Source organism: Festucalex cinctus, chromosome 8, assembly GCF_051991245.1.
Source record: "Festucalex cinctus isolate MCC-2025b chromosome 8, RoL_Fcin_1.0, whole genome shotgun sequence".
Classification (NCBI taxonomy): Eukaryota; Metazoa; Chordata; class Actinopteri; order Syngnathiformes; family Syngnathidae; genus Festucalex; species Festucalex cinctus.
In genome coordinates, this window is record NC_135418.1 from 4,182,107 (window position 1) to 4,194,351 (window position 12,245).

At 37.1% G+C, this 12,245-nt stretch overlaps 1 protein-coding gene across 10 annotated transcripts in view; it reads right to left on the reverse strand.

The window, feature by feature from the left end:
* Positions 1-12,245, reverse strand: part of foxp1b (forkhead box P1b) — a 346,037-nt gene that overhangs the window by 23,617 nt on the left and 310,175 nt on the right. For all 10 annotated transcript variants that reach the window (XR_013284556.1, XM_077529009.1, XM_077529011.1 and 7 more), the window contains 2 exons: positions 9,361-9,547; positions 665-772 (listed from right to left, as the gene is read on the reverse strand). Coding sequence is in view for 9 of the 10 variants with exons in the window: in XM_077529009.1 (XP_077385135.1) it covers positions 665-772; positions 9,361-9,547 (295 nt within the window). In the remaining variant the exon portion in view is untranslated. The remainder of the gene's footprint in view (positions 1-664; positions 773-9,360; positions 9,548-12,245) is intronic.

A 12,245-nucleotide genomic window follows, 5' to 3' on the forward strand; every position in this document is an offset into this window, starting at 1 on the left:
CGCTGTTATGAGCTGGATTAACACGAGCGCACTGCACACCAGGTTGATAAGCAAACCTGGGGTCTCAGGCAGGGAATCGTGATGTAAAACAATGGCCTGCGCCTGGCTGAACAAGGTCTAATCTGTTCCCGAGTTGTAATTTCAAAGCAGGTGTTTCTGTCTAAGATAAAGCGCTACAAGCACACATGGTTAAATACTGGCGAAAGAACACAGCGATGGAGTGGTCAACAATTAAATGCTGAAAACTGTGGCACCATAAAAGAAGAAATGTAAGACATACAAAGGGTATAAAATAAAGCACAAGGCAAGGAAGGTAGTCAAAGACAAACATCAAATCTCCGTGGTCCAATGACAAGGACAAACATGCAGTGCGCCCAAAGTGTGGCCTGCTACGGATAAACATCCTATGGTTGTTTGGGAAAAATGCTCCCATCACCATGGGAACTGCACTTATCACAGGAATTAGAGGCCCATGGCGTCCTCCTAGGGAGACTCGGGCTCGGTACCCTTGTCAAGAGAGGACTGTCCCAGGCACCCACTCAGGAATAACAACTAGCTTTTGTTCCAGTGCATTTGTGTGGATGGTGTCACAAAACGTGTAATCGAGACAAAGCGAGGATACACACTTGGAAATGGAGGAGCTCTGCGGTTGCCTTTGACTTACTTCAAGAATGAATGGAAATCATCGAACACCGCTTCGCATCCAGGCCACTTGCAAACACCGTGACCATAGAGAGGATGGCTGTGGGGGTGGCAGTCTTCTACTGTGGCTCTGAAAGAGAAATGCAGAGGAAAATATGCAACTTCACTTTTTTGTTGATCAAACATGTCATTGTTGACATTGTTGTAAGCACGTGGCTGCAGTGATATGCTCACGTCTAGCACTTGAAAATTAACTGAAACTACATTTACAAGACGAAAACTAACTCAAATGTCTTTTGTTTTTGTCTTTGTCAGTTCATTTAATGCATGAGTCTTTGATTTGAAATGTATTTATTTGGCTGTTAACCGGAAGAAGGAACATCCAACAGCCACCCGGGAGTCCTTTAATTGTGCGTCACCAAGAAACAACATTATATAGTGGCAGCCAATAGAAAAGTGCCACCAGTTGACGTCAGGATTGAGTGAGGTGAGGATTAAGAACTTGAATGCTAGTTATGGCTCGGATGGTTTCCCTGCTGTTTGCTCTCCTTTTTAGTTCATATATGAAAAAAAAAAAAATATATATATATATATAATTTATGTTGATATATATACATAATTTATGTTGATGTTTCTGCACTGTTAAGTAGTACTTGTACTTTGTGAAGGGCTGTTTTTAAAATATTTTTCTAATAACTTAAAAAAAAAAGTTTTGACAACACAAGATATACAGGTTTTGAAAAAACTTAAAACTAATACTAGAATTAATAAAAAAATAAATTAAAATGAATCATAAAAAAAATAAATAATGAAAAACAGCAACCCGCTCTGAAAAGTAATTAAAAATAATTTAATTTAAAAAAATCAAAATCAAAACAAAATAAAAGCTAACTATAAAGTATAACATCCAGTTGTGTTAACAGATCCTCTGAGTTACTTTTTAGAGTAGAGATGCATAAAATAAGCGTCACCATTTTTTTAAGCATTCCAATAAACAAAAAACAGAGCACAGCTGTGTGCAGATACTGTGTACATTTCTATTCCATCAAGCCTTTGACAACATTTTTCTAAATTATTTCCAATTGAAAAAAAGAGATTTAAAATGTGTGTATGTATACACACAAAGTGAATAAGGGGTTTCATTGGCTTTTTGAGTGCTGCATTATGTCAGTCTGAAAGAGTGTGCATGCCAAAATGTAAAGAGCAACAGATACTTTTCCGATCGAGCACAAACTGTAAACATTTCCACCTGGTATCAATTTACTGTATCTACTCGTCAATCCAAAGCACCAAGGGCTGACAGGCAACCACAAGCGGCAAGCAACGCCATAGAAGGGACATCTATGAAAAAATAACTTTACAACATCTTCCATATGTCAAGAGGTGTAGAAGGAATGTTACTCCAATCGGCTGTCGAGTGGGGAGGCTACCATGAGAACAAGACAGTCAGCCATATGGAAACAAGCACTATACAAGATACCACCATGCTCAGCTACAACAGCCTGGGGGACTGGCCTACATTGCTGCCACCTGTGCTTCTTCTTTCCCAATTGTGCACAGTGCTGCTCATTCTTACCTAGTCTGACGTTTTTTGACATCAGGTCATACGCTAAAATTGTGCTGTAACTACTGACACAATTTACTCTTTATTGTGTCTTAAAATTGCTGTAAAAAGTATGTATCTGTAGTGAATAAACTATTCCACGATTTTTCTATTTCCCCCACCCTTTATTTGTGTATTTAAAGGGGAATTCAACCCAGAAATGATCTTTACAATAATATGTTGTATGTGTACCCACTACTATAAATATGGCATTGTGATTAATTTTGCGTTTGTGGAATATGAATTAAGCAGCAAATTCCACCCATTTTTATCCATCTCAGGGGGCAGCCGTTTTGCCACTGTCAACTGACAATGACAACGCAGTTTATGGACGTTATATGACTAAACTCAGAAAACAGGCGAGTTACGATCAGTCATGAGCCCTGACCAAGTGTGATGTCATTTTCAGTCGACAGCAAGTAGCAAAATAGCCGCCCCATTAGACGGATAAAAACACAATATTAATCAGAATTCTGTTTTTAGGCTAGTGGGGCTGCAGAATATATTATTTTAAAGAATCTTTAAAAGATAGCTGGAGCTTTTTTGTATACTTTTTGGATGCTCAAGGATCCTGTCTATTACAAATATTTGTATTTTGTATTTTATTATTATTTTTTTAACTGATGGCGACTATTTCAGGTGGGGAAGATTCATCATTGTGGTGAGAAGGGGTTTTCCCCTGTCTAAGTCACATTATTGTTTTGTTCAATTTTGAGTCATACTTTCTTTGCTGAGTTGAGTATATTGAGCGTTAACCTTGAAAATAAGTGGCTAGGTGACATTAACTATGGTTGTAATTTAAATAGATGTTTTCATTCTTTGTGAGCAACCTTTTTGGTTAATTCTATATTCATGTGATTTTCAACAGAAATTGCAACAGGCAATGAAGACAAAAACTGGGGTTGGCAGCAAAACATGCATTTTAATCAGCGGATGACTCAATAGTGGTAAAGCTAAATGAAAACTAAAATAAAAACTAAATATAATGGTGAAATATACTTCAGTAGAATCTATTTGAGAACAAATTCAGCTTGAAAAATAGAAAATATCACACAGGTCAATGCATTGTATTACAGTTGATGTGCACCACTGACAAGTATTTCATGATGCTAGTTTGTGGGGCAGCCTGAGGTTAAAACATAAAAATGATAGTGTAACTGAGGACGACCATGTCATTCTGTTGGAGAAGCAGGAACAGAGAGAAACAAATCTAAAGCTTTTCTGTCCTGTTTTTATAAGATGTGATGTATGTGTGTGTTTGTGTGTGTGTGGTAATAGGTCCACTGTATTGACAAGTGAGAGCCTGGAGAAAACGTGTAAAAACAGCCACAAAACTCCCCGATATCTATTATTTTTTGGCCTGTTCCCCCATTCAGCAACCAGCTTCATATTTCCTGGCCTCGGTATTTACCTGCTCTTTTGTCATGTCACATTTTAATGTATGAATGGAAAATAGAAATTGATTTGCACTGCCAAATTTGATTATTTATCTCTTTAATAGATTATTTTGCTGACAGTTCCCAAGCTGTGGCTGCTAATGATGGTTGGGAAGCAAAGTGGGCCAAGTGCAAGCCTCAAAATATAGACATCTTTGACTGCCAAATGTTATCCAAAAAACTCCAACGGTGCCAGGCGATGTGGAGCATTTTCACTCATCTTTCAAAACAAACAGAATATTGTGCGGTATGACGACATAAATATGGTGGCTAGCATATGAAAGATTGGATTCAATTCTTTTCATGAGAAAAAAAAGAATGTTTCTTCCTTATTCCGTTCTTAAGTAATCACCATTTGAAATTAGGTCATTTGACTGACAGAAGCGAAAATACAAAAATATTACCAGAAAAACTGGCTTTTTGTGAAAAGATAATTATTTTTGTACAACAGTGACTTTGAAACTAATATTTTTTGTTTAGTGACAATGCAGTGCTGCACAAGACGTTGCGCTGCCCATTGAGAGAACCCCCCCCATAATAAACGTACATTTACGTTTTTGGTGGCATTCATTAGGATTTTAGAATACGTCATTAAACGTTTTTGGCGGTCAAAGAGTTAACAGCAAAACTAAAAATCAAGTTTTTCGAATGGTGGAGATGGTCCCAGAAAAGCTTTGCTGGGCTGGAGACACACACGTGCAAGTGGAGCAACAAGACAAGTAGTCGAAGGTTAAGGTGAGCTCGGTGCTACGTATGTCGAAACAGTAGCTAGCTGAAGCTAAACACATTGCGGACTCGCTCTTATGTCAGTAATCATTCCGTCCATTGTGATGAATAAGATACACTTCTGACAGACATGTATTGTTCTCACGAAGGTATGACAACAAAAGACAGAGAAACTGTGCTAATTGCTGGTACACTTTTCATAGAAGTCTGCTTGGAACCACATCCAATAGCAAGCAAATAAGTGTATGAGAGAAAAATTAGACTAAAAAACAACAACAAAAAACGGAAATATGCCAGTCAGGAGGAGTGGTTGATTAGCAAAACGTATATTAATAGATTATAAAATATTCATAATATTCAGAATTGTTATTTGCTTGTTTTCACAACAGAGTTCTGACTTTTGATTCTCTGACTTTTAAAGCCTTCACAATATATATTCTCAAAATACATTACAATAGACCTTATCTTTAAAACAAAAAACAAATATATATGTATACTTAAGACTTAAATGTATATTTGTGTTTAAAATTGCCCCAATTTGTAGACAACAAAATAGAGTTTATTGCCATGCACAATGTGAATTTAAGGAATGAAAAATGGTTGATTATATATTAAAGAAAATGATCGTATTTTTGTTCGATAGAAGCTTTTTTACGGTCCCTGGAATTAAGCTCCAAAAATATGCACCTCAAAATTAGGAAGTTGCTCCTCAAATGAAGGGAAAAACAACAACAACAACAACAACAACAACAAAAACACGTCAACTCTTGCATTGTAAGGATATTAGAAGTGTATGAGGAATTTGTGTCAGATGTACAGTACACCAGACACATTTCATTTAAATAAACAAATTAGGTAATAAAAAAGGATCAGGCTCACAAGCGTATTTAAATCAGTGCATCACAGACACTGACGCACAGGTTGAATAAGTTGAGCGCGAGTGATTTTATAAGGGATGCCGTTCAGAGCCTGTTTGCCCAGTATTCTTCAAGACAACCAGCACGTGCCGGGGCTTTGGTGTGTCAAGACGGCAGTGATTGAATTTCTCTTCCTTCTTAAGACGGAAGTGCAAAGCCGATGAGTGATTCCTGTGGATGCACTTAAGGTTTTAGTTGCAGGCGTTGTCGTGCGTGGCCAGATCTTATATGACACGTGAAACTAACTACATGGTACTTAGGGCCCGCTGTAAACCAATCTGAAGCCGGGAGGGAAAACAGGTCCATCAGAGGAGAGGCGTGTTTCTGTAGCCTGACAAAAGGACTTGCGAAACCACATCAATTAAAAGTTCATTTAGTTCAGCCTTGGCAAGATGAGTGGATGCACTCCCAAGCCAGTTTCTTCAATGTGATTTTTTCAAATACCATTTTCTCAAAGATGCTCTATGAACTATTTCAAATGTTATACAATTGGGCAGTTGTAGCTTAGTAGTTTAAATGAATTCATAATTATACTAATTTGCTTATTTAGTAGTGTATATGCTATCTTTGATATATTCCTGTCAAAGAGAGTCACCTGTTTGGTTTTCTGACAGATCTAGGATACTATGACAACATTGCTAGTCTGAAAATATTCCATCAGAGAATTCTGTCCTCGCCTAAGCTTTCATGCTAAACTGCTGCTGACATCTTCTTTAATCTCTGACAGTCTGCGCTTGCCAGCTCGAGCGCTACGTCTCCTTCGATGTTCCGTGGGGCCTGTGTTTTTCTGCCACTGATGCTCACCTTGTTTGCTCACTTGTGACCATGTGTGATGGAGTGAGTGAGTCAATATCAGCCTTTACACATTGCTCCAACAACACACATGCACGCACACACTCAATGAAACACTGGAAGGACGTGGATTGGTTAATTCTCTACAGCAGGGGTGTCCAAACTACGGCCCGGGGGCCATTTGTGGCCCGTCGTCCATTGTTCAGTGGCCCGCGACATATGCTAAAAATGGCATTTAACTCAGTTCAAATAAAATAAACAAAACAAAAATGTTTGGAAATGGTCAAAGTAAGAAGGGAGGGTGTCGAAAAACAGGTGCATTAAAGGGATACTTCACTTATTTAGCCCATTATAGCAATAAAAAGTTCATATTTTGCCTACAATTAATTTGATACTTTCATTACTTTTCACGTACAATTAATATCTTTAAAAACACATTTTGCAACTTGTTGTTGACTGGAAATGACATCACAAGGGCTCAGGTAACCAATCACAGCTCACCTGCTCTCTAGGTTTGGTCATGTGACATTCACAAGCTGAGCTGTGATTAGTTACCTGAGCCCTTGTGATGTCATTTTCAGTCGACAGCAAGTTGAAAAATTTGTTTTTAAAAGGTACTAATTGTACATGGAAAATAATCCATCCATCCATTTTCTTGACCGCTTATTCCTCACAAGGGTCGCGGGGGGTGCTGGCGCCTATCTCAGCTGGCTCTGGGCAGTAGGCGGGGGACACCCTGGATGGTTGCCAGCCAATAGCAGATGGTAAATAATGAAAACATAAAATTTATTATAGGCAAAATATTCATGTTGGACTGCCAAAAATGGCTAAATAAGTAAAGTATCCGTTTAAAGGTTATTTTAGTTACGGTAACTAAAACTAACAAAATAACTAAAACTAAAATTCAAAAAACAACTTCCTCAACAAAATAAAATAAAAACGAAAATGCTTTTTTAAAAAACAAAAACTAAAACTACATTTTATGTTTACAAAACTAATTAAAACTAGCTATGATTATAGCAAAAATGTCCTTCGTTTTAGTCTTTGGTAATTAATTTAATGCATGAGCCTTTGGGGCTGATTTTAAATGTGATTTTTGGTAGATTTATTTTGATATAAACCAGAATAATGACGTTTGAAAGTGTGGTGTTTTTTAAATATCGCGCACAAGTGAAGTAATACACATTAAAAAACAACAACAATATAATAATAAAATAAAACTAATACTGAAACTAACAAACTAAACTAAAAGTAAGCATTTATTAACGAACTAAAACTAATAAAAACCAGGAGAACTACCCTAACTATTACTATTAAAAGCAAAACTCAAAACAAAATACAAATTAACTAAAGTAAAAAATTCCAAAACTAGAATAACCCTACTGCCATATTACAAATAAATTGGTTTATATACTATAGCATTTTTCTCTATATTTGCAAAAGCACAAATGAATTATTTATACAATTTTTAGGACTAAACACAATTTCTCTTCATAAAATTATGTGGCCCTTGCGTCCTTCTGATTTTCTGTATGTGGCCCTGAAATGAAAATGTTTGGAGACCCCTGCTCTACAGTATGAAATCTTGTGGTTGGGCTATGGAGTCAATATGGAGTGCAACGATCCAAACCGAAAAGCCAAACTTGAAAAGACAGCTGCTTTAAAAAAAAAAAAAAAAAAAAAAAAAAATCACTCCCTACAAGCAGCCCGTCCCACTTACAAATACACTGTCCTCACCTCCAAAATGTTAAATATGTTGTTGTTGTTTTTCTACACGGCTTTCTTAATGACACATTGGTTTTGATCAGTCAGTCAGATGTTATGCAGTGAGCTCATGGTGCCTGGGGGCTTCTCGCGAGCAGTTCAAAGATCAGGAGTTGGTGCAAGAAAACAAGCAAATGTGTAAGATACCAAATTCCTTCTTTCCTTACGACTGGATGATCTATTTTGAATGTGAAAATATAACTAACATCTTATTTTCGAAAGAAAAAAAAAATCGGTTAATCAGGTTCATGGTACCAAAAAAAAAAAAAAAAAAAAAAAAGAACTTTAGCATGTGTGTTTCACCTTTAAAGACATTGTAAATGTGCTGTAATGTTCTCAAGTAAAGGAAATCTGAACGACAGAAAGGCAGACTTGACCCCCTCATTAACACTGGTGAAATATTAAATGAAATATAAATTAATTATAAACACCACAATACCTGTGGGGACATTGGAAATTGTGGAGACCCTGGAAGATTATGCGACTTAATGAGAAAAATGTAAGAAAGTGCATTTGATGACATCGCCGACATTGCCAATGTGTCCTCACTGATGAGGACTCACTGTGAGATATACCACCGACCACACAGTCATATAAAGCTTATACCAAACAATCTAGTACTGTCACTATCGAATATTTTTTAATCGATTAATCTATTATTATTATTCATATGAGTAATCGTCTAATCATAATTATTTTTAATTTTTTCATTAAAGTGTATTACAAAAGCCTTTTCCCCCCCGATTACTGTTTACTAACCAGTGATAGGTGTTTATTTCGTACTTCGTATTCATATAGTGTTTAAAAAAAAAGGGGGGGGTTGATGTTTTACTGTACTCAATGTACTGTTACCGGTTCAGTCATTGTTTTCCACAGTAAAAACAAATGTTTGGAAATGTCTTATTTTCATTAAACATAGAAGATAATCAGTCTTCTTTTATGACGGACAACAGAAAGCAACACACATTGACTGTTGATATGCCAAAATCAGAGGATTTGGACAATTTTTTAATAAATAAAAAAAAGGTTCCAAACATTTGCTTGATTATTAAAATAGTTGTCGATTATTTTAATAATCAATTCCTTGATGATTAATCGATTAATAGTGACAGCTCTAAAACAATCAGTATTTATAGACAGAAATTGTGGAATAGATGATGTATGTACATTGGACACATACATGCGGTACGTGCATGCGTACGCACGTAAAATCTAATAGGACAATAGAAAATATTTCTACTTTTACACATGACACAAGAGGTTATCCGAATATATATTGCCCCATGTAACAAATAATACTAACAAAACAAAAACAAAAATACTAAAAACAACTCAGTATGATGCACTGCAGTTGTACACTAATACAAAGTCAATTAACATCTTCCTGATTATGTTAGTCTAAATTAAACGTTTGCGTCAGCTCTTGGTGAATGCATGCAAATCATTTTGATAGAGGCAGACAAAAACGGTAGAGGCTTACATTTCTCGCTTATGACTCATGTACTGCCCATTGGTGGGGGTATGCTGGTTGTGGAGAGAGCTCTTTGGCGGTGCCGGGGAGGACAGGTCAAGGCCCCGATGGCCGTTGTTGCTGCCCTTGAGCTCCTCCTTCACATGAGCGTTTGTTACCTCCTTCCAGAGCTGTTGCAGCTCTGCGGGAATCATGCCTGGAACAAACAAATTGGATCATAAAATCAATTAGCAGTTAATCCAACTCTCGTCTTCGCTATTTAATTAAATCATTTGTCTGTAAACAAAACCGTGTATTAATTAGAATCTCGAGCAAGTACTTCTCCCCCCCTTCCCAATTCTCCTGTCATCTGGATAATGTTTGTGTACACAAATCCCTTGTACTCACGCAAATTTCATGCCCAGAGTAAAATAATTAACATTCAGACAAGGCATGAAATCTGAATAATGGCCATCATTTTGTGCCGTGCGCACACAACAATAAGTTTACAACAGAGACAGTAGAAAACATCCCCCCCACTGCCTCTTTGAGAAACAGGACCCGGGGGTAATATTCTCAAAAAGCGCATTAATGTGCAAAATACTTAAAGCTCTGCACCGCCTCCAATTGACACAGAAGACTTAAACCTCATTTAACAAGTCAAGCACACTGCAGCTAGCACAGCTCTTTGAAAAAATAAATCCCTTGAAGACAGATGACATTGTTGGTGTGTTGACAACACATCTACAGTGTGTGTGCGTGCACGTGTATGTTTCTGCATGGGATTGACAGCAAACCTGAAACCCGGGGGGTCAGAAGTTTGGATAAGAAGGTATAATCCGTTTTTTTTTACTTTTTTTTTTTTTATTTTATTTTTTTTTAAATGTCATACACTGTATAGTTTGTGGCCATCAATAACATTTTGTCACATTTTAGGGCCACATACAGAACAATTGAAGGATAATTTATTGAACACTGAAATCAATCAAGCAAGCATATTTATAGTTTCAACTTATTTTAATTTTAAAACTGCAAAACAACAGCTTTCTGTTTAAGATGAGAAGGCAAATAGTTGAATATTTTCAAGATTTTGAGGCGGCTTCTTCCCTATATCGCACTAAACTTGATCCACTACTGTACTTAACAGCGACCAATTCTTTATATATCTCGTAAAGCTCTACAATAAATGAATTAATTGATTAGGATCAGTGGAACCTATTTTCTTGACAGACTCTTTTCTCACTCTGCCCAAGTTGACCATTGTTTTTCTTTCTTTTTTTCTTTTTTTTTAAACTAAAACTAAATGTTTAAATGTCATTTTCAAAATATTCCACAGACCGCTGGATAATGGATGGCGAGCTGCAAATGGCCCCCAGGCCCTAGGTTGGAAACCCCTGGCCTAAGTCATGTTTTGACATTTCCTCATGATGCTGGCCACCGCTACTAAAATTGGCTACATCCTCAGTTAAATAGGACCGTCCAATTCTACCCCTGAAATGAAATTATTAATAATTATATTATATAATCAGGTCATATTATATTTTTTTTTTTGTGTTTTCTGAAAAAAAAAAAAAAAAAGACTTAAGGTGACAAATGTGCGTATTACACTATCGTCATTTGATGAATTTAAACCAAGCTTGGCCGTTTGAATAGCCAATTTTTCAAATAAAAACAGAAAAATCATAAATGGCGTAGATGTGATGAAATATGAGGGCATTCACATCCAGTATGCTGAAGTAATCCATATGTTGAAAGCATGGTGAAAGAGGTCCTTGCTGATGTGGTGTGCGGCAAAAAAAAAAAAAAAAAAAAAAACGCCACTCACTTAACATTACAATTAATTAAAGCCATTCTGAAAATGAGCAGTGTTAAATGAAAGATTTTTTGCACATGCTTATCTACTTGAGTTTATAGTCTCCAAATCCCCCTCCCCGTTTCTGATCACCAGCTCTATAGATACCACAAGTGCTCCTTTCAAGCACCAAATTGTAATACATTGTATGCAAAATGCTTCGTCTTAATTTATTCCTGTTGTGGAAAATAAATGTGAGGTGAAGATCTCAGTCCGATCAGCAAAAATATTTTTAATTTGATAGGCTACTAAAGATTTTAATTATGCTGGTAATGGAGAACATTGGCCTAATGAGGCGGAGGACTCCAGAGAGACGCAAGGGCTAAGAAGTGTGAAATGAGTCTGATAGGATTGCTCTAAATTCACACTAGATAGTTTGCATATCAAAGCGCAGGAAATGATTGCAGGACATATCAATAACCTTTCCACGTTCCAAGGAGTGTCTTTCCTCATTCAAATATTTCGACGCGCTCGCTCGCTCTTATTCTGCTTGCATGTGTTTTCCCTTATTGCCTTCAACGCCCTGCTGACTCCTAATCGAAGTGCACGCCCATGACAGGCGAAACATGCGGCCTGTGTTTTAGCATGCAAATCCCCTGCTTGCTGATTTACAATTACATGACTAAATGTTCCATTCAGCTTTTCATGTTATAAAAGAGACGTTGAGGCAAAAGTTCTTTTTTGATATTCTTTTGCCGAAGGTCAATGTTGATAGTTGTGTCCTGCACTTAGACAGCAGGAACAATCATTTTCCCCCCACTTGGTGCCCGGTGACAGTGGGCGATGTATTTTTAGCCGATGTGCTTGACAGGGCGGCCCACACTGGCTCAATTACCAAGCAGTCCTGGTGACCCCGACATGACTGTTTACTCAGATGAAAGCGCAATGGCTCGAGTAAGCTGATGAGAGAGAAGTAACAGAGTTGGACAAAGGTGTCTGTTTTTGGATCTAGTCTCTCACCATTTTGATTGGACCCTTAATTCTAAGGGCCGTATTTTCATGTTCAGCTCAAATCTAGCACAGTCTAACTGGATACAAGTTGATGGAATGCAGCCGACTCCCG